General features: G+C 45.2%; 1 protein-coding gene across 1 annotated transcript in view; it reads left to right on the top strand.

The window, feature by feature from the left end:
- The window catches only part of TRPC5 (transient receptor potential cation channel subfamily C member 5), a 126996-nt gene extending 123501 nt beyond the window's left edge, over positions 1-3495 (top strand). The window contains exon 10 of the mRNA XM_035007348.1: positions 2715-3495. Coding sequence (XP_034863239.1) covers positions 2715-3407 — 693 coding nt within the window. The 3' untranslated portion in view covers positions 3408-3495. The remainder of the gene's footprint in view (positions 1-2714) is intronic.
- The last annotated feature ends 20331 nt before the right edge of the window (positions 3496-23826 follow it).

The raw sequence follows: 23826 nt of genomic DNA, 5'->3' as shown, positions 1-23826 counted from the left end.
ACTTCACGTTTCTTAAGCATTATAATCTTCACAGGGTTCGAGGTTTCTGGTGATCATTTAACTGCCTATAATACAGCAAAACCAGCTATGATTTTTATGTTCTCTTAGAATGGTCTGTCATTGGGGCACCTGGGTGGCTTAGTCGGTTAAGCGTCCAACTCTTGATTTCAGCTCAGGTCATGGTCTCAGGGTAGTGAGATCGAGTTCTGAGTCAGGCTCTACGCTCAGCAGAGAGTCTGCTTGTCTCTCTCCCTCTCCCTCTGCCCCTCCCCCCGCCCACTCACGTTCTCTCTCTCAAAAAAAGAATGGTCTGTCATCCAGCTAATGGAGAGATTTCATCAATGTCTGTCACCATAATCAGCTTTATGAACAAAAGAAATTTGCCTTATGCATTCTTTTAATATTCTGGGTGTCTCCCAGTGTGGGAATTGAGGGCTTTAAGTATTGTGGCAAGGATGCACGGTGAGGGGCAAGAAAGCAAAAAGAAGATGCCTGCAAATGTGAAGGCCTTCTTTACTTCAGAGATATAAGATGAAGACCAACTAATCCATCATTAAATCTAAGATTTAACAAACCCTACGACAAAACATCAAAATTCTCCTAATACTAGCATTAGCCTAAAACAGTGGTTCTCAATCAGGGGCAATTTTGTTCCCTAGGGCACATTTGGCAATGTCTGGAGACATTTTTGGTTGTCACACTGGATGTGTGTGACATCTAGTGGGTGGAGATCAAGACTGCTACTAAACATCCTACAAGGCATGGGACAGCCCCCCACACAACCAAGCTCATCCAGCTAACATGTCAAGTGATTGAGAAACCCTACCTTAGAACGCATGCATATTTTCTTTTTTAAAAAAGATTTTATTGGGCGCCTGGGTGACTCAGTTGGTTAAGCGACCGCCTTCAGCTCAGGTCATGATCCCAGGGTCCTGGGATCGAGTCCCGCATCGGGCTCCCTGCTCTGCGGGGAGCCTGCTTCTCCCTCCCCCACTCCCCCTGCTTGTGTTCCCTCTCTCGCTGTGTCTCTCTCTGTCAAACAAATAAATAAAATCTTTAAAAAAAAAAAAGATTTTATTTATTTATTTGTCAGAGAGAGAGAAAGCACAAGCAGGCCGAGGAAGAAGCAGGCTCCCCGCTGAGCAGGGAGCCCGATGTGGGACTCGATCCCAGCACCCTGGATCATGACCTGAGCTGAAAGCAGACACTTAACTGACTGAGCCACCCAGGCATCCACACATGTATCTTTTCTAAGGAACATAAAAAGGCCATTATCTGTGCCTGGGTGGCGCAGTTGGTTGAGCCTCTGACTATTGGTTTTGGCTCAGGTCATGATCTCAGGGTCATGGGATCGAGCCCCGAGTTGGGCTCCACATTCAGCACGGTCTGCTTGGGTTTCTCTCTCCCTTTCCCTCTGCCCCTCCCCACCTCTCTCTCTCGCCCTCAAATAAATAAATAAATCTTTTTTTAAAAGGCCATTATCCTAATCCATAGATATAACTCATCTATGGAGGGCCTGCTGTGTGCGAAGCACCCCACTGGGTGCTGGGGTACAGTGATGAGCAAGATATCACCAGCCCCCACTCTCACGGAGTGACACACAGACAGTAACAAGAGAAGGTGACAAATGACTGAGTATTCTGACAGGATAAACACAGGGTGCTGTGGGACAGAGAGCAGGGACACAACTGGGATCTGGGGAGTCAGGGCAGCTTTACAGAAGAAGCTGTGTTTAAGCTGAGGCTTGCAGGAGGAGCCAGATAAAGGAGAATCGCCGAGAAGAGTGTTCTAAGTGGAGAGAACAGCACAGGCAAAGACCCAGAGGCAAGAGAGACTATGTCCATGCAGGTGGACAGTAGAGAGCCCGAGGGAAGAGTAGGAAGGGCTGACACGGGGTCTTGAAAGACCTTGTAGCCCTTGGAATGGCATTTCTACTTTTATCCAAGGTCAGTGACAAGTTACTAAAAAGTCTTAAGCAGGGGAGCAATAGGATCCAACTTAAGCTTTTAAAAGGTGGCTTTTAAAGGAGCAATCTAGCATCTAGGCCGTCAGTTAGAGAAGACATTTCCTGGGGACACCTGGGTGGCTCAATCAGTTAACCGTCTGCCTTCGGCTCAGGGACCTGGGATCAAGTCCCGCATCGGGCTCCTTGCTCAGGTGGGGAGCCTGCTTCTCTCTCTGCCTGACACTCCCCCTGCTTGTGCTCTCTCTCTCTCTCTCTGACAAATAAATAAATAAAATCTTAAAAAAAAAAAAAGAGGAAGAAGAAGTGACATTTCCTCGGGACTTGAGTGGACAGGACCCGCTGTCCCCAAAGAGCAGTCTCTAACCTGACACGTTCCACTTCCCTACTTTCATTCCTTAGGGTCCTAAAAGCTTTTTCATCTTCCACAGTCTTTCTATATGCAGATGAGAGCTAGTACCTTAGTTGCAGGTTAGCACTTTAGCAGGGACAAGTCTGTTGGTGTCCTCCTGATAAGGGCCATCTGAAATCAACTTTGCCAACTGCACAATTTTTCCAATGGCCAGCCCTGTCCACAGAATTATTAACATGCTTTTCTTGTGCTGGAATAATGTGAGATTTTGCTGGTAGTCTGTGTACTTTGTGATTTGCCATTAGGCAAAACCTGGAACATTCCAAAGGACACCCAATGAGCCTATTTTGAACTAAAGACCAAGCTTCTTAATGTAAGGTGTCTTCTCTCTTGCCCTAGGAATTAAAGCAGGACATCTCCAGCTTTCGATATGAAGTACTTGACCTCTTAGGAAATAGGAAGCACTCAAGGAGAAGCTTTTCCACAAGCAGCACTGAACTCTCTCAGAGGGATGATACCAATGATGGCAGTGGTGGGGCTCGGGCCAAATCCAAGAGTGTCTCTTTCAACTTAGGCTGCAAGAAAAAGGCCTGCCATGGGCCACCTCTCATCAGAACCATGCCGAGAGCCGGGGGTGCCCAAGGGAAGCCAAAAGCTGAGTCATCAAGCAAACGGTCCTTCATGGGTCCTTCTCTCAAGAAACTCGGGCTCCTGTTCTCCAAGTTTAACGGTCATATGTCTGAACCCAGTTCCGAGCCAATGTACACCATTTCAGATGGCATCGCTCAGCAGCATTATATGTGGCAGGACATCAGATATTCTCAGATGGAGAAAGGGAAAGCAGGGGCCTGCTCTCAAAGCGAAATTAACCTCAGTGAGGTAGAATTAGGTGAAGCCCGGGGCGCTGCTGAGAGCAGTGAATGCCCCCTAGCCTGTTCTAGCTCTCTCCACTGTGCATCCAGCATCTGCTCCTCAAATTCTAAACTTTTAGACTCCTCGGAGGACGTATTTGAAACTTGGGGAGAGGCTTGCGACCTGCTCATGCACAAATGGGGTGATGGACAGGAAGAACAAGTTACAACGCGGCTCTAAGTCAAACCCCTATCCCGTTGTGGAACACAAGAGAAAATTTGTAATTTCCTTGCTCTCAGAGGTGACATAGAATCTGATTCTCTCATTGCCCACCCTGATTCTCTCATTGCCCACCCCCCACCACCACCACCAGAAAGGAGAGGGAAACTCCTAGTTATCTTCACTATCTTTTATAGTCACATTTTCCATTTTTTTGTTCTTGTTAGTATGATTATTATTATTGCTATGATTTGCCTTTTTATGCCTGTTAACTCGAAGTCCATCTCACAACCAACTGCAGGGGTGTTTGCCCCGAATCAGCAGAGGTGCAGCCGGGTGCTTTCCCTTTTGGCTTTGCTTTTCTTCCCCTTGCTTCCTTGAAGCTCCAGGTGCCACTTTGCTACTGTTGCTGCCGCGCAGATTTCTGACCTTCGTCAGGATCTCACGCCATTTCCCCACGGGGCTGCGGGACGAGCTCGGTAGTCCCCACCAGCTATCAGATGAGGCTAGCCAACCTGCCCATCTATGTCGCCCATTCCAATTCGATGAACAGCATCAAAGGGAGACTGAACAGACTCCAAAGAATTGTCAGCTTGTGGTTTCTAGGTAGAACTGGCCTTCTCCTTGTTTTTGTTTTTAAACACAGCGACTTCTCCTTATCGTGGGGGCTGTTGAGTGTTTTGTTTCTAAAAGATGTGTTAGTTTCCCAAGATGTGCCAGTGAATATTTACCACGTAGTATGTGTCCTATCTAATAAGTTAGTGAATTCCTTTCCTGTGTTTGTGTGTTTCAGTTGACTTACTACCTTTCAAAATGTGACAGTATTGAGATTAGTATTTAGGACGTGTGCTATTTTAAGAACTTCTGCTGCACTCTAACCAGTAGTCGCTACATCTCATACATTGGCAAGAAAAATAGCCGGTACATATATAGGGGCCTATCTACTGTTGATAGTTTTAATCATCATTGCTATCAAAAGCGTTTCTAAGGTGAAAGTCTGGGTTTGAAAATATTTTTTTAATCAGAAAAATAACATCTTGCTGAGGTGTCGAAATCCGAAAAGAGCATCTTCATTTTCATTAATTGCATTCTGATGAAAAAACAATTTTAGGTCTAGATAACCTGATTCAGGTTGCAGTTTTCATATTCATTGCAGGCAGGGGAATTGCATGTGTCAACTTACGTTAGATATATAACATAACCCTAGCGCAATCCAAATTCTGTCTTCAAAGAAAGCCGAATTTATACATACAAACAAATTATTTTCCACAGCTCAAGAGTACCTCATCAAAATCTGAACGTGCAGGTTAAAAAATGAAGTCTGTAATGCATATGGTCATCAAGTTGACCCAATAACCACTGACTGATAACCTGCTCACCAAGGGTGGGGTTGTGGGTTTTTTGGGGGTTCCTTTGGCTTTGGTTTTTGTGGGGTTTTGTTTTGTTTTTATTATTTTTTACCAACATTAACACAGAGTTGTCCCCAGTTCACACTCTAACATATGACCCAAACAGCCCTAGGTGTGGGTCCTAGAGAGAAAATTAATAGTGCATAGCTCAGAAAAGTAAGAAAGTTAGGTGTTGTTCTGTTCTTGTAAATGTCAACAGTAACAGAAATCCATCTAAATTCACGTGTGTACTTTCTGATACAAGTAAGTAAAATGAAACATTTTCAAAGAATGCATATATGCCTCCATATATCTGAATAAAGCTCAGATCCCAGGAAAAGTGATCAAGAGAACAAGCTGCATCAAGACCCATTTGATAAGAGGTTGTAAATTGTACAATTATTTGGTTGTCCCCAAATAATTCTTTGATCATGTCTGAAGTGATTATTTACTCAACTCCAATTTCTCTCCCGCTCCCCTAGGTGGGGCTATCATAAATGACCTTGACATCAATAACAGGTGATTTTCCAGAAGGAAGGTTTCTAAATTTACAGATTCGACTTTTCCAGTTGTCAAACTTGCTTTTGATAATAAATAGCACCCGGGCTACCTCCCTAATTCATACTGATGGCACCAAAAACCAATACGTGGCCCTGTTTCATCAAAAGAAAAAGATACCTCTTTCTCACAAATACATGTACTTGTGATAACCTAGGTAAAATTGTCCTAGCTGTCACTGTATCAATTTGTCAGAAAACAAGGGCAGCTATAGAGCCAAAATAATCTTCTCTCAGTTACATTCTGAGGACAGAACATGTAGAAATGATAGCAGCCAACCTTGACCACTAAAAGAAACCAGTGTCCTATTTTCATGGGCAGTACATTCCTTTTCAGATCTTCTCAGGGTTATCGTCTTTATCACTTGGGCTTACAACCGCACTAGCTACCTTGAGGCCTAGTTATGATGGGGATTGAGGCCAGTGAGCTGTTAAAGCTGGACAGCTATTGCCATAACTTCCATATTGGTGACATCAACAGTTTTATTCACTCTAACTCAGAAAAGTAGGAACTTGTAACATAGAAAGTAGAAAGGAAAAGACATTTGTGTTCACCTCTGGGCCTCTGCAGACCCTCTGGACCAGCTACTATCAAGAAAGGTATTTCAATTTTTGCCCTTGCTTCCCTTGCCTTTGCCTTTGGGAAGCAAGGGCAAAAATGAACTATCGGGACTGCATCAGGATAAAAAGCTTTTGCAAAGCAAAGGAAACAGTCAACAAAACCAAAAGACAACCAACAGAATGGGAGAAGATATTTGCAAATGACAGATCAGATAAAGGGCTAGTATCCAAAATCTATAAAGAACTTATCAAACTCAACACCCAAAGAACAAAGAATCCAATCAAGAAATGGGCAGAAGACATGAACAGACATTTTTCCAAAGAAGACATCCAAATGGCCAACAGACACATGAAAAAGTGCTCAATATTGCTCGGCATCAGGGAAATCCAAATCAAAACCTCAATGAGATACCACCTCACACCAGTCAGAATGGCTAAAATTAACAAGTCAGGAAACGACAGATGTTGGCGAGGATGCGGAGAAAGGGGAACCCTCCTACACTGTTGGTGGGAATGCAAGCTGGTGCAGCCACTCTGGAAAACAGTATGGAGGTTCCTCAAACAGTTGAAAATAGAGCTACCATATGATCCAGCAATTGCACTACTGGGTATTTACCCCAAAGATACAAAAGTAGGGATCCGAAAGGGTACATGCACCCCGATGTTTATAGCAGCAATGTCCACAGTAGCCAAACTGTGGAAAAAGCCAAGATGTCCATCGACAGATGAATGGATAAGGAAGATGTGGTATATATATACAATGGAATATTACGCAGCCATCAAAAGGAATGAGATCTTGCCATTTGCAATGATGTGGATGGAACTGGAGGGTATTATGCTGAGCAAAATAAGTCAAACAGAGAAAGACATGTATCATATGACCTCACTGATATGAGGAATTCTTAATCTCAGGAAACAAACTGAGGGTTGCTGGAGTGGGGGGGGGTGGGAGGGATGGGGTGACTGGGTGATAGACACTGGGGAGGGTATGTGCTCTGGTAAGCGCTGTGAAATGTGCAAGACTGTTGAATCTCAGATCTGTACCTCTGAAACAAATAATGCAATATATGTTAAGGAAAAAAAAAAAGAAGATAGCAGGAGGGGAAGAATGAAGGGGGGGAATCAGAGGGGTAGACGAACCATGAGAGACGATGGACTCTGAAAAACAAACTGAGGGTTCTAGAGGGGAGGGGGGTGGGAGGATGGGTTAGCCTGGTGATGGGTATTAAAGAGGGTACGTTCTGCATGGAGCACTGGGTGTTATGCACAAACAATGAATCATGGAACACTACATCTAAAACTAATGATGTAATGTATGGGGATTAACATAACAATAAAAAAATTAAAAAGAAAAAAGAAAGGTATTTCAAATACAGCGCTTAAATGTCATCTGACCCCAGAGAAAGTATAAGCCGATGTGAGAGTGAATTTATAAACAGAGAAAATTGGAGCTAAGAGAGTACCTTAGAGAGAATCCACTCTATCCCGACCTCTCTTCCAACCTCTTATTTCACAAACAGAAAAAAAAGGCCCAGAGAAGAATAATGATTTGCTCAAGGTCACAGAGCCAACCAATAAATCCAGATCTACTAAATCATAAAAGCAAGGCATTTATTATTAAGCATATATATGATATAGTATACATAGGAGATGTGAAAATGGAATGGCCGCTATACATACATTTTCTTCATTTGCCCCCAAATTTCAGACTGACATATTTAAATGTAAAGTGAAAAATGTACTCTGAAGTCAAATATAATAATACATGGTATAAGAATCATTTACTACTTGTCCAAATACCTATGCCACGGTTTACCTCCATTACAGTTGGCTTTCTTGTCACTTCTAGACACCTGTATTCATTTGTTTGATTCCACCATAATTCCATCAGTGTGTCCCTGATAATGAGTAAGGGTATAGATCCTGCAAAGAAAATGTCTGAATTATATTAGAAAATGACCACTGTTGAAGAATCTCTTCCACTTCCAACTTTAAGTCCAGTGGAGTACAAAGAAAGAGGAAAGATTTCAAATTCAAAGTCATCGTTTTTGGAAGATGCCAAATTTTACAGGGGTATAAATGCTCTAAGTTATATTTCTGTCCACTTAAATCAGAACATTGCAGATTTCTTTCTGCCTCCCATAGTCATTTTTTATTCTACTCTGACCTAATTTAGGCTATTTCAGCTAAGCCCAAAACATCTAAACATCTGCCGGCAATTTGATTAAAGAACTGAAAAAAAAACTAAGGCCTCTACCTTTTGAATGACTTAAATAATAAACAAATACTTTTTCAATAAGAACTTTATAGTTGTTATGGCAGTGCAAAAGCTCTCCTGTAGATTTCATTGAATTTCAGTGAAAAATATGAGCTGATACCTTAGCCAGAAAATACCAATGACCATTTGATGTTCCTATTTAGGCCTTGCGAGTGAGACTCAAGTGGTGTTTTGACTAACAGTTTAAGTGGCCCAGACCTTGCTTGGTTTATTAAATCATCAGATAAAAAGTACTTGAAGTTAGGCAGACATTCTTTCCTGTTTAAAAGTACGTAAGAAGAATTGACCATATTATTCTGGTAATCGGGTTTCCAAAACAATGCTAACAAACAGATTGCTTGTATAGACATAGCCAAAGTAAGCTGATGTAATTGTTCAGATCATTTAAATAACTTCTTCGTACCTACCTGTCAGCTCCCTCTAACCTCTGTGGCTTTGCCTAAAATCTATGGGCATTTTAGTTTGTTTCTCTGGCTTGCCTTATCCAGATAATTGTTCAAAATATCCACTTTGCTGGTGAAGAGTTAGCCACTGGGAACCGAGTACTGCAATTCAATGTGAGCATTACTTTAGTAAAGAGAAATGCTATTTCTACTGGATTTCTGGTGACCTTTTCCATCACTTTGTATCCAACAGATGTGAGTTTCAGCTTGTGTTGCCTTTAGGGGGATGTTTGTAAAAATGGGAACCTTATCTGTGAAACTTAATAGCATTTGATCGTTCTGGCCTTGGCCAGATCATTCTTTTTTGGTAATTATTTGATCATTTTGAAGGGAGGGGGAACAGGAATAACTTCAATGCAAAGAAACTTCTTGAGATATGGTGAGGAATTTCTGAAATAAACTGCCATGACAGAATCTGCTGTAGCACAATTATTAATATTGAAAGCTCTCAGAATTTTGGGTTTCTGGCTTGAAGAAAAAATAAAGCATTTAGGTCAGAAGAAAAGAACCTACCTGCAAAAATAAAACTACGCATTTTTGGTGAATTAAATTAAATCTGTATACTTTGGATTTATTGCATACTTGAGATATTACTATTCATATGCTGAAACGTGGCCTAGGATTTCCACCTATAGGCTGCTTGATGGTCCAGAGACGAAGATTCCGGTAGGTGGTTTTGAGAGGTTTATTTTTAGAAAATGAAACTTTCAGTAAGAAACAAAGGAGGGAATTGCTTGGGACGATTCCGGCAGCAGACCAGGCTGCTCTAGCATTTTTAAGCTCCGTATTTGTTTTATTCCTGCTCTAGGGTGGACTTGTATCTTGTACTTGATACTTTATTGGATTTGAGTTGTGGTCTTTCATTTTTTAGATATACCATCAGTGCTTGTGGTACTTGAGAGACACGCACATATTAAGAATGATAATGTCTAAGTATAAAATTAAGCAGAATGCCCTTATGCCAAAGCTAGCTTTCTTATCTAGTGTGAAAAGTTGTAAAGCTATGTAAGAACTTCCTGTTAATGAATTGCAATTTTTGTAGTAAATGGGAAGAGCCCATCACTTTCAACCATCGTAGTCAACCTTCAGAAATCCATAACTGTAACATCCACGTACTCTACCCTCATTCTTCGCCCTCAAAAAGAAAAGCCTTTTTTACAACTCCCCAAACGACTTGATAGAACCAAAAAAGACTAAATGAAGAAGCAGGGAAGAAGGGCCTGCAGTGTGAAGGTCATTTTCACCAATTTGCAGCCGATTTTGCCATCCAACTTCATCGATGAGTAGGTTTCAGGGAACCTAACATCCCAGGAGCTGCCCCTCAACACCTGCACACACACATACCGAGGCAACATCCTCGGTGGCATCCGAACAAGTAGGTGGCAGTGGCCTTTTATTTTAGCCTAAGGTGGCCAACCATTTCCACGTACACGTAAGCTGGGCTTGGCCATTCCATGCCTTTTCCCACAAAGTTCAACATAGCCCAAAATACTCATTGCCACCACCTGCCTTCCAACTTAGAAAACCTGTTGACAGTTCTCTGGTCTTATACAACCCTTAAAACTGACCCTTGGAAGACAAGACAAACAAGAGGCTTTGAGTTTTTACGGGGAGTGCTGGAGGTACTTAGATGGTGGTGGTAACAGACGGAAAAGCTTGCAAAGAATGAGTATGGACAAGCGCTTTAAAACACAGGACGAAACCACCAAATTGTCGAACTCTTTAGATGACCAAATTGAGATGGACTTCCCCAATAAAAAAAAGTGTAGTTCCTGAATTAAAACATTAACTTCACTGTTTTCTCACTCAGAAAAACCCAGACGTGTAACAGTATATGAAAACCAGCTCCGAACAAACTGTAAATTCATTTTTCAAAGGTCGGGTCAAATTTAGTTTGAATTTCAGATCATGGCAAGTTCTCACCTGTGGTCACTATATTGCTAAGTTCAACACATCAGACTCATAGTAAGGTTACATTTTAAATTGTGCAATATTGTCGATTAGCTTTTATAAATATGCATGTTTAACCAGTTACTGGGATTGATCTCTCCAAATTTTATCTAAGAAATAAAATGAATTTGTCAAAACTCTACATCAAAGAGAAATAAAAGGTAAAATTGGGGGAGGATAGTATAGAAGGCTAGATTCTATATCCGGTGTCGTCTTTTAGCCTCATAAATTCGGAATAAACATATCAAGTGAGATTATAAAATAATGAGATTGATATTTTCATAAGCATGCTGGAATGTATGTGCCCAAATGAATGCTATTCTTCAAAGTAATCACCTTAAGCTGCACCCATATTCCAAGGCTGTCATTACTCAAATCATTGTGGACGTCTGCTTTTGGGAGGACTTTCAAAATCCATAAAACAACCTCTGAATATCCTCAATGGTAGAAAACCATGATCCTATAAGATAAAAATTTTTCAAACAGTCAAAAATAATTTTAGGTCCATATTTGGTAAAAAGGTGGGTGATCAAGCTGAGTTCTACTTTTTCTGGTTCAAGTGCTAATACATAATAGGCACTTTAATAGGCACAAATATAAAACAAAATGGTTTCTTGTGTGATTTGTAAAGTGACCTGAAACTGCTCTTTGGGAACCAGTTAATTTTTTTCTTATCAACTTTACTGAGGAATGACGTGTACAATTACCTGCATCCCTTTAAAATGTACAATTCAGTGAGTTTTTGCAGTTGTATATATCCCTGGAACCACCACCAACATTAAGATACAAAAATTCCCACCACACCCAGAGTCCTCATTCCTCTTTGCAGTCTGAAATCTAGTTTTAAACATGCTTGGAGCAGTTAAGTGGCCGCCAAAGCCTCCCAAGGAAGAAACATTAAAGAACACCATATTTAGGTATAGAACCTCCACTGATTTGGCAACAACCATAATGACTTAACCCTTGAAACATCTGTGTTTAAATAGTAAAATACATCCCAAGTTCCAATAGTTTGTCAGAAATAAACCCAGAATTGGCTTCCCAAACCTTACCTGAGCCATAAGAAATGACACTTTATGATGCAGAGGTTCTGACAACTAGGCTGTTAGCCAGAAAAAGGGGCAATACAGAAAAGCCCCAGGCTTTGTAGAAAAATGGAGGGCGGCGGCAGCTGGACCCAGGAGGAGCTCTGGTAGCAGAACTAGGAGGTAGCTATACAGGGAGGATGGCAGCAGCTAGCTGAATGTTCAAGTCATTTGAAAGTCACATGTATTTCCTGTGTAAGGTCTAGTTACATGATTTAAGGTAAGGCTTCAGCACTTTGTGGTCCCGCCTTGCAGGACTTCTTTTATGACAGATATTCAGTGATCAGTTTAAATAACCAAAGCAATGCAGCCTGTAGTCCAACAAGCACAGTGATAACTGTACTTAGTATACTTGGATAGAAGAAGCAGAATTCTCAAGTAACTAACAGGATCATTAGAACCAATGACACTAAAATGAATGTCATGTGAGCTCACGAGGAAACCTCTAAACCCAAAGGGTTAACACATTAGTCTCTGGCTTCCTTAATGTAAAGGCAAGTCTAATTTGATAAATTATTAGCTTTAAAAGTTTTAACTGTTCAAATTGCTCCTTTAACAGAGCAAAAGTAAACTCATGTGTTTTCTTATTTCAATTGTAAAAGGAAAGACTTTCTCAAGGACATTTCAGTTAAGTATAAACAAACACATCCTTCTCAAGTGGAAACATTTTGTCTTTGTTTCTTATAACATAGGAATGCACACCAGTGATAGTATTCAAGAAAGTACCAATATTTAAACCTTTCACAGAATTATGTTTCAAGATTTCTCAAAAATGAGGTTGAAACTGAGGTTGAAACAATGAATGTAGTTTGGAACTCACATTTGACACAAGACAAAGAATAGTAAAAAACACAGGTGGTGTTTAATTCACTTTCTTAACCTAGGTGACAGCCCGATCACACATCACCATACAGAAAATGTTTGCATCAAACTTAAGGTTGAAATTAGATCTCTTGGGCTTAATCATGAAAAGGGAAAATTCCAAATGTGTTTGTGTAAATGGCATTTTGGCTTTGCAGACTACAATTTTAAAAGCTAAAACCTCCTTGAGGAATTTCATTTGGATGATTTCCGTAAGAAGCGCAAAGTTAGTGTCATCTTCAAATGTGTTAAAAAATATTGTACAATAAAATGATTTTGTGTATTTTTAGCTTCAGTATGAAGAAAAATAAAGCACTGAGTTTCTTCCCCCCGAATTGTCTGGCTGCTCAGAATCAAGGTGTTTTGTCTCTCCATTTTCCCATCATTTACAGCCACCTATTATTAATAAACATTTGTGAACAATGGATTTTACACTAGAATTTAACCACCATACACTTAAAGGAGACCTCTGCAGTTCCATATATTTTGAAAAGCAGATGATTGAGAATAAACATTAGTATCATTCTACCTTTTTATTTACCATTAGAGCTGTGACTATCAAATATTTAAAAACTGAATAAGCATTCATAAAGAACTTTGAGGGGTGCCTGGGTGGCTCAGTCGTTGGGCATCTGCCTTCGGCTCAGGTCATGATCCCAGGGTCCTGGGATCGAGCCCCCTGTCGGGCTCCCTGCTCAGCAGGAAGCCTGCTTCTCCCTCCCCCTCCCCCTGCTTGTGTTCCCTCTCTCGCTGTGTCTCTCTCTGTCAAATAAATAAGTAAAATCTTAAAAAAAATAAAGAAAGAACTTTGAGATAATGACATAAAGGGACCAAGACAGTTATAAAGCTTGAGCTTACACATTGAGCAACATTACAGGCCTTATCCTGAAAAATTTCTTATTCTTTATTGAGTACCCAAAGTATAATACATGTTGTGCAGAACAGTTTGAATCTGTGGGCCAGCAAGAATTTACATAAACTAAAACTAATGATGTAATGTATGGTGATTAACATAACATAATAATTTAAAAAAAACTTTAATAATAAAGAAATCTATTTTTAAAGGGAAAAAAAGAATTTACATAAACTGAGGTTAAGCTGGTCATTATTAAACTAGTATACTCTAAGTACATTTGGGCAGTATTTCCTCAAGTATCAGTTGGTGCTGTAAGATTTTTTTTTTTTTTTTTTTGTAATGGGGCGCCTGGGTGGCTCAGTTGGTTAAGCATTGGACTCTTGATTTAGGCTCAGATCATGACCTCAGGGTTGTGAGATCAAGCCCCACGTGGGCTCCACACTGGACATGCTTATACATGGAGCCTGCTTAAGATTCTTCCTTTCCCTCTGCCCCTCCCCAACCCACACTTGCAAGAGCACTCTCTCAAAAAAATAATTTTTTTTACCTTGCCCCTAATTAAATCAGATTCGAAGTTTTAATGTTTTTATTTTACTAACATTAACTTTAGGCCACCAGAAAACTGGTTAGCATACCAGAACAGCTTAACTTTCAGCCAAATAATTCGTTTGCAAGTCCTGGCCTAATTATTTAAAGTATGATTGGGTGTATAACATCTACACATTAGTTAGGTGAGTAAGGACAACTAAATAGGCAGTAACATAACTGAAAAGATCTGCAACTGGCATATGCAATAAACTCCTACAACTCAATAATAAAAAAAAAAAAACTTCAACATACCTCAAAAAGAAATAGATACAACTGGCAAATAAGCACATGAAGAAGTGCTCAACACAATCTGGGAAATGAAAACCACAACGAGACACAACTTACTACACACCTACCACAATGGCTAAAATCAAAGACTGACACTACCAAATGTGGACAGGGCTGAAAAACAAGTGGAACTCTCATACATTGCTGGTGGGAGTGTAAAATGGTATACTCAAATTTGGAAACATGTCCTGCAGTTCCTTACAAAACTAAACATACACCTAAATTGTGACCCAGCAATTCCATTCCAAAAGGAATGAAAACAAATGCTCAGAGGCTTGTACAAAAATGTTCATAATGATAAGGAAAAATCTGTGTCCTAAGATGGCCGACTGAGCCAGCAAGGGAGTTCCAGCCCCTGCCCCAGGGCTCTTCCACGTTCTTCTCCCTCCTCTGCTTCCCACACGTGCCAGTCCGGGTTCTTCTCCCTGCCCTGCTTTGCGCATGTGCCAAGAGTGCCCAGTATGTGGAAGTAGAAGTGTATAAATTGCCCCCTTTGTGCTCTGGGCTCAGACCTTTGGAGACCACCGTCCTCTGAGCCCCCCGGGGTTAAATAAACCTCCTATCCTCCAAGATCTCTGGGTGCTGCTCGGTTCTTCCATCAGGTGATCCAGTCCAGGTTCCGTAACATTTGGTTCCCTGACCGGGAAACCCAACTGCGCTGGCCCATTGTTGCCATCGGTCTGGGGGCAATGGCAGGGTGGTGACGGAACGAGGGATCCTAACGGAGAAGGCATGCCCTGCCTGATTTTCGGCAGTCTCCTGCCCGGGTCGCCTCAGGCCGGCCCCGCTCCACTGTTCCCGCCAGACTCGAGGAGACTTGGCAGGTGAGGACCTGGTCCCGACATCGGATCATGGTAAGGCCTGGGGCCCCAGGACCCAGACAGGCCCACCCCCCACTGGGGTGGAATGGGAGCCTGATCACCTCCCAGAGACCTCTTAGAGGTCTCCCAGGTAGGGATTCCCAGGGAGGGAATGTAATAACTTCTGGAGTGAACGTGTGAGTGAATGTGCAATCCAACCTGGCTTACTTATAAGCGGACTGATTCTGTGACTCCACGGGTGGGCACCCTTAAGGACCCCAGAAGCCCCCAGAGTCTGAGTGGGCCCGTCTGCGATTCCATGGTGAACGGCATATGGTCTATGGCGGCATCGGAAGTTTCCGATCATAAGTCACAACGCTGAGACCGCTACGGCTAAGCTTCACCTAAGCTCCTTCAGGACACGGCCAGACGGGCATCTGATTGGTCTCCTCACCTCAGGAGGCACCCCCCCCTTTGTCTGTCTCTGCGCCACCGCACACGGGGACATCACCATGGGGTCAGGGCAGAGTAAACCTACGGTTCTAGAGACCATGATCAAAAATTTCAAGAAGGGGTTTTCGGAAGACTACAGAGTCAGGATGAACCCCGGCAAGTTGAGAACCCTATGTGAATTGGAATGGCCCACCTTTGATGTCGGGTGGACTTCAGAAGGGACACTGGATGTCCCAAGGATTCATCGAGTATGGTGAGTCATAACAGGAGAACCAGGACACCCTGACCAGTTCCCATACATTGACTCCTGGCTAGGAATTGCTCAGATCCTTCCCCCCACCCCGCCCCGGGTACAATTTGCTTGCAATAGTCAGGGACAGGCCAGGGTCTTAATCACCTCATCCAAGCGACCGAAAGAAAAGCAGCAAAAGCCCCAGTCTACACAAATCCTAGCCGGAGATCCCGAGGATGAACCGATCCTGCCCCCACCATACGTAACCCCGAGAGTCTACACCTGGCCCTTCAGCTCCAGACACTCTGCTGCCATTGGTTTCACCGGCGCCCCCAGGCCCAAAGGATCCACTTTCTCCAGGACCAGCAGCCAGGCTGCACCCCAGGCTTGGTGCAAGTGCCCTCCAAATGCCGGTACGAGAGACGCGGGAACCCGAGAGGCACGATGAACACGGGACGGTCCAACTCGGCCATTCCATGATGTATTATCAGCCCTTCTCCACCACCAACCTCCTCAGCTAGAAACATAACGCCCCATCCTACTCTGAGAAACCACAGGCTATGGTAGACCTCATAGAATCCCCCTTCCAGACTCATCAGGCCAACCTGGGAAGACTGCCAACAGTTACTCCGCACCCTGTTTAACAGAGAGGAAAGGAGGAGAATAATGAAAGGTGCACGGCAGTACCTGGAAGAGCACACATCCTGCTGCCTGGGCTAACACAGCCGCACCTGAAGAGCGCCCAGCATGAGACTTCACCACATCTGAGGGACGGGCCCACATCCGCCGGTACCAGGAGGCCTGCCTCCGGGGAATCTGGGCAGGAGCTAAGAAACCCACAAACATGACTAAGGTATCCTTGGTCACTCAACAACCAGGGGAGTCCCCCGGGGACTATTACAAAAGACTATGTGAAGCCTACAGGATATACACTCCATTTGACCCTGAGGCACAGGAAAGCCAACAGATGGTAAACACCTCCTTCATAGCTCAGGCTGCCCCAGACATCAGAAAAAAACTTCAGAAACTAGAGGGTTTTCCCAGGATGAACATCACGCAGCTAATAGAGATTGCCAATAAGGTTTACATGAACAGGGAGGTTGCAGCTGAACGGGAAGCCAACAAAAAGATGAAAAAGAAAGTCAGCCTCCTTACCGCCACCCTGAAAGAAAAGGACAACACAAAGGCAGGGAGACCCCGACCACTGAAAGGGGGGAGACCCAGAAGCCCCTTGGCAAGGGATTAATGTGCCTACTGTAAGGAAAAAGGGCATTGGAAAAACGAATGTCCCAACCGGGGAAAGGCCCAGAAGCCCAGCCGCTACAAGGAAGAACCCCGATAGGAGGACTTCATAGGCCTGCGGGAATGGACTCAGACTGAGGGGGACCAGGCTCTTTCCTCCTTGGCCCCCATGAGCCCACAGTCAGAATGAAGGTGGGGGGCCAACCCGTGACTTTTATGGTTGGTACTGGAGCCGAGCACTCTGTTGTCACCTCCCCAGTGGCCCCTTTCAGCAAAAGGACTGCAACCATCCTTGGGGCCACCAGAGCGCGGGTGATACAACAGCCCTTTCACCAGGCTCGCCAGTGCGAACTCGGGGGCCACAAGGTCCGACACGAATTCCTTTAGCTGCCTGATTGTCCCATCCCTCTCCTGGGCTGAGACACACTCTTCAAACTTAGGGCTCAGATAACCTTTGAGCCCACTGGACACACTAGCCTCCAATTGAACCCAAGGCAAGAGGGGATGGGGTCCCTGTACTAGAAATTACCACACCAAGGGAAGAAGAATGGAGGCTATTCCATGCCCAGGCCCAACCGAATAGCCCACCGGAGTTCAGACTTGCCTTCCCTTCAGTATGGGCTGAAAACACCTGGACCAGCCTGGAATCAGGCCCCTATCATTGTTGAACTGATCCCAGGAGCCCAACCTCAGAGGCAAAGGCAATACCCCATTCCACAAGAAGCTAAGATCGGCATCCAAGAACATCTGACCAAACTCGAAGAAGCAGGTATTCTAGTCAAGTGCCAGTCGGCCTGGAATACCCCACTCCTGCCAGTCAAGAAGCCAGGAGGGGGATACCGACCAGTTCAAGACCTGCGGGCCATCAACAAGGTGACCATCTCTCTGCACCCAGTGGTCCCGAATCCATACACCCTCCTCAGCCAAATCCCAGGTTTGGCCAGATGGTTCACTTGCCTAGATCTGAAGGATGCCTTCTTCTGCCTCCACTTAGCTCCCCAGAGCCAGCCCCTATTTGCCTTTGAATGGTCTAAACCTGATACAGGGCGCCAGATGCAACTGACTTGGACGCGCCTCCCGCAGGGGTTTAAAAACTCACCAACCCTCTTTGGGGAAGCACTGGCCATGGACCTCGCCAGCTTCCCAAGAGAGGCCACACGACGCACCCTCCTCCAGTATGTGGATGACCTCCTTCTCGCCAGTGACACACAAGAAGACTGCACAAGAGGCACAAAGGCCCTCCTACAGCTCCTGTCAGACTCGGGATACCGAGCCTCATGGAAGAAGCCACAAATCTGCCAACAACAGGTCCGATACCTTGGTTTCCTCCTCACCCAAGGGAAGAGAGAACTAGGGCCGGAGAGAAAGAAAGTCATCATCTCCCTGCCACAGCCGCAGACAAAAAGGGGCCTACGAGAATTCCTGGGAGCTGCAGGATTCTGCTGCATCTGGATCCCTGGGTTCTCAGCAATAGCAAGACCCTCTATGATCTCTTAGGGGGACCAGATCGAAAACCCCCTGTCTGGACTGAGGAAGCAGAAGCCGCTTTCACAGAGATAAAGACTGCCCTGGGGTGGGCTCCAGCCCTGGGCCTACCAGATATAGAGAAACCCTTCAATCTCTGTGCATGAAAAAGAAAAGATAGCACTCGGGGTACTCACCCAGACTGTTGGGCCCTGGCAATGGCCAGTTGCATATCTGTCAAAGAAGCTGGACCCCGTGGCAGCGGGATGGCCACCGTGCCTCAGGGCGCTGGCAGCCACAGTCCTACTCTTCAAGGAGAAAGACAAGCCTACCCTGGGGCAAGAACTTAACGTCAAGGTCCCTCATGCAGTTGTGTCCCTCATGAACGCACAGAGATACCGCTTCCTTTCCAACTCTCAGCTAGCACAATACCAAGGGCTCCTCTGCGAAAACCCATGGGTCACACTCAAAACAGTAAAGACATTAAACCCAGCAACTTTTCTCCCCATGGACGAGGAGGAACCAGAACATGACTGTTCCGAGGTGACTGATGAGGTCTACGAGAGCCGTCCAGATCTGCGGGCTCAAGCCATAAAGAATCCAGAGCTCACGCTGTCCAGCGATGGCAGCAGTTACCAACAAGAGGGTGCCCGGAAAGCGGGTTATGCAGTAACCACAACCACTGAAGTCCTAGAAGCTAAGGCATTACCAGCTGGATGGTCAGCTCAACGGGCTGAACTATATGCCTTAGTCCGAGCCCTCACCCTTGGTGAAGGCAAGTGAGTCAACATCTATACTGACTCTCAGTACATCTTTGCTACTGTACATATATATACATGGAGCCATCTACAAGGAAAGGGGCCTCCTAACCACTGCAGGAAAAGCTATCAAAAACAAGGAGGAGATACTGAGACTCCTCAAAGCCGTCTGGCTTCCAAAGGAAGTAGCAATCCTGCAATGTAAGGGACACCAGAAAGGAGACGACAACCCCACAACGCAGGGAAATCATCTGGCAGATGAGGCAGCCAAGACCACAGCCAGTGAGGACATGGACAGAGCCCCTTCCCTCGCCATGGCCCTGACACCCCCGGAAGAAGTCCCTCCACCCAGTTACACTAAAAAGGAAAAGGAATGGGCCATGGCTGAGGGAGCCACCCTGACTGAAAAGGGATGGTGGATGATGCCAGACGGGCACGTCTTCATTCCAACAGCAACTGGAGGGCATCTAGTCAAGGAACACCACCGACTCACTCATCTGGGGGAAACTGCATTAGAGGCCCTTCTCAAGAAGCACTACTACAGGGACGCCTGGGTGGTTCAGTCGGTTAAGCGGCTGCCTTCGGCTCAGGGCATGATCCCAGGGTCCTGGGATCGAGTCCCACATCGGGCTCCTTGCTCAGCAGGGAGCCTGCTTCTCCCTCTGCCTGCCTCTCCCCCTGCTTGTGTTCTGTCTCTCTCTCTGACAAATAAATAAATAAAATCTTTAAAAAAAAAAAAAAAAGAAGCACTACTACATCAGTCAGCTGCTGGCACTACGCCGAGCGAGTGAACGGTACATAACGTGCTAAAAATAATGCTCGGTTGGCACCACGGCCCCCGCCAGGTGTCCAGAAGGTGGGAGCAACCCCCTTCGAGGATCCAAGAGGTAGATTTCACAGATGTGCAGCTCTGGGTGGGTCGAAGCTTTCCCGACCAGGACGGAGCAAAGCCGGGAGGTAGCTAAAGTCCTCTTGCGGGAGATCATGTCCCAGTTTGGCCTGCCATTAACAATCCATAGTGACAATGGACCCGCATTTGTGGCAGACATTGTACAGGTCTTGACCAAATCTGTCAACATCACCTGCAGACTCCACACCGCTACCGGCCCCAAAGTTCAGGGAAAGTAGAGCAAATGAATCGCACCCTCAAGGGAACCTTAGCAAAGTTTTGTCAGGAGACTAACCTCCCATGGCCGGATCTGCTACCCCTAGCTCTCCTGCGTGCTCGCTGCACGCCTGGGACATTAGGTTTCTCCCCATTCGAGTTAATATATGGATGGCCTACCCCATGCTTGGGAAGCCTTCCAGGAAACTTGCGTCAGGTTGGAGATAAAGGGATAAAGGAGCAGCTTCAGGCCCTGGGGGCCACCGTAAATAAATTACAAAAGTACACCATTGAGAGGGCCCCAATCTCCTTGGATCTCAGGTACACTCCTTACAGACAGGGGACTCAGTTTGGATCAAAGATTGGAAGAAAGACCCCCTCAAACTGCAGTGGACAGGGCCCCACACTGTTGTTCTAACCGGCCCTACTGCCCTCAAGGTCTCAGGTGTCACCCCGTGGGTCCACCACTCAAGAGTGAAGAAAGCTCATCATGCGGACGAGGAGCCGCGCCAGTGGAGAGTCCAGCCAGACCTCACAAACCCGCTCCAGCTTCACCTTCGACAAGACCCCACCGACTGATGGACACCTGCTCACCGTGGTCCCTGGCTCTCATTGGCATGATTTCCCTCATCTTGGGAGTCAGACTCTACACTGTTGCCCTACCTGATTGGACTTTCCTCCAAAGGCTGACTACTATTGTCATTGCTTATTGGGTGACCCTAGGGTGTATTACTGCACTTAATCGTCCACAGGTTTCATCTGCTGTCGGGTTAGCCCTGATGGCTCCCTCTACCTAAGGTCATAGGCCACTTTTACTGGCCCTCTGCTGTCTACTCCTAAGCACATTTCACTGTGGTTTTCCTGGCCCCAGTCAGTCCCGGTCTTCTGCTGCCTGGTGTGCTGTTCCTCCTCACTGCCTCTAGCTTGCCCAGCCAGGCAAGGGGGGCAAACTCTCGTATCACTGTTACTGGCGAATGGACTTCCCAGCTTATCCCCCTCAATTCCGCACCAGCACCCCCACTGGCTTCTTCCACCTGGGATGGGCACACACCGAAGGCTGACCTCCACTTTGATGGATACCAGCTTCTTGATACCTCCTGGGAACCTCATAGACGGTGTTCCTACCATGGCCCTCACTCAGGTTACCGGCTGGTAGATTTCTACATCTGTGGAGGCCCTAAGCCTCAACAGCCAAATACCTGCTCCCAGTTCTGCTCACAAACCTGAGGATGCGAGTCCTGTGTGGCAACTTGGCTGGGAATGGAACAATGGTCCAATGGGTGGTGGAGCCTCAAACAGCGGACATCCGGATTTCCTTGTCTCGCAGTGCCACCCCATCCTCTTGCTCTAACAATCACTGTATACTGCTCACTCTCTCAGTCCTAGAACCCAATGCCACATCATGGGCCACATGAATTACTCTCCTATTGGGCCAATATCACTCTATAGGGACCGACCCCATGGCCAAGTTTAGGATTAAGTCCATGTTCGTCCCAAGCCTTGCAGTCAACCCTCAGAGTCAGAAAATAACTCGCCCTGGCATATCCCTGGGTCTTCCATCCACATGCAGCAAGCATCTATAGCGCAACTGTTAGGTATGATTAACGCCTCCCACCAAGCACTTAACCACTCAAATCCACCCCTAGCGTCTGACTGCTGGATCTGTATGAAGCCCGGTCCCGTCCAATACCTAGGTGTCATCCTCAACCAGTCCACCGTGTCACCTCCCACCTTGGCACCACGGACCTCAGATTATCTCTTTTTGCCTCCAGTACTGCTGTATGGAAACTCTTCCTTTCCTGTCACGGGTCACAGTCGGGTCTGTGCGCCTAACACTTTTCTGGCTTGTGATCAAGGTGTATATATCTGCATCACCCCGCACAATCATGCACAAACATGCACACTCTTACCCGATCTTTCAGTCCCGGGGCCCCACTTATATGGAGACCTCCTAATTGACCCCGACGTTCCCCCACAACCATCCCTCTTATCGTGAGTCTGTGGGCTGTGTCAAGTGTTGCCTGATGTCTCAAGTTCAGTACCAGGGGCTAACTCAACAACTCACGGTGGATTTTTCTGCCCTCAGTTGACCCTGGCCCTGCAGCGCCAACTCGATTCACTGGCCCCAGTGGTCCTCCAAAACAGGCGCAGGCTCGACTTGCTCATGGCCCCACAATGGGGGGCTCTGCCTCTTCTTACAGGAGGAATGTTGTTTCTATGCTAATGAGTCGGGGGTGGTCCAAGAAACTCTTGACTCAATTACAGGAACAAGTAAGTCACTGGTGGGAAGCACTCCAAGCGGAAGACATGGTGGGATTCCCTCTCACAAGGGTTCCCTTGGTTGGACCCCCTCATCGGCCCCCTCCTAATGCCCCTCCTCACAGCAGCATTTGGTCCTTGTATTCTTAATGCCCTTACTAGATTTATCACTGCTCAAATTGCTAAGATCAGACTCCAGTTGCTCCTTACTATCGCCCCATAGATGAAAATGATGCCCTGTAAATTAGGTGTTTAAAGGGGCATCAAAGGGGGGAATGATAAGGAAAAATCTGTGTCCTAAGATGGCTGACCAGGCCAGCAAGGGAGTCCTAGCCCCTGCCCCGGGGCTCTTCCGGGTTCCTCTCCCTGCCCCGCTTCACACGCGCCAAGAGTGCCCAGTACGCGGAAGTAGAAGTGTATAAATTGCCCCCTTTGTTTGTGCTCGGGGCTCAGACCTTTGGAGACCACTGTCCTCTGAGCCCCCTGGCGTTAAATAAACCTCCTATCCTCCAAGATCTCCGAGTGCCGCTCGGTTCTTCCGTCGGGCGATCCAGTCCAGGTTCCGTAACAATAGCAGCTTTATTCCTATCTAAAAACTAGGAATGGCTCAGGTGTCCTTCGATAGAATGGATAAACAAATGATAGCATATCCATACAAGAAATGCTGCTCAGCAATAAATGTGAACTGGCACACACAACATGAATGAATCCTGAATACACTGTGCTGAAAGAAGCCTTACACAAGGGAGCACATGCCCCGATTTATTTATATACATTTTGAAAAACAAACTAATCTATGACGGAAAAATCAGAAGGAACAGTGGTTACCTACGGGATGGTCTGGGATGACAGAGATTGACTAGGAAAGAGGGAATTTCCTGGGGTGATGAAAATGTTATCTAGATAAGGGCTTGAGTTTCACAGATGCAGGATTTTTCAAAATTCACTGCATCAAACACAAGATTTGTGCATTTCATTGCCTGTAAATTTTACCTCAAAAGAGAAGAAAGTGAACCTTTAACAAATATTCAATTCTAGTTAACAATATGCTGAAACATTTAGGGATGAAGTGCACTGGAGTCTGCCATTTTCTTTGTAATGCATAAAAAAACAAGGATTTATAGATGGATATGTGAAAAGTAAAGTAAAACGTTAATTGTAAAATCTAGATGGTGGATACACACATGTTCACTACGCAATTATTTCAACTTTTCTGTACTTTTAAAATTTTTCATAATAAAATGCTGGAAAAATAAGCAGTGAGTAAAGGAA

Source organism: Mirounga leonina, unplaced genomic scaffold (genome assembly GCF_011800145.1).
Source record: "Mirounga leonina isolate KUSES-001 unplaced genomic scaffold, KU_Mleo_1.0 Mir_101664, whole genome shotgun sequence".
Classification (NCBI taxonomy): Eukaryota; Metazoa; Chordata; class Mammalia; order Carnivora; family Phocidae; genus Mirounga; species Mirounga leonina.
The sequence above is the reverse complement of the archived record's forward strand: the minus strand, read 5'-3'. Positions and strand labels throughout refer to the sequence as shown.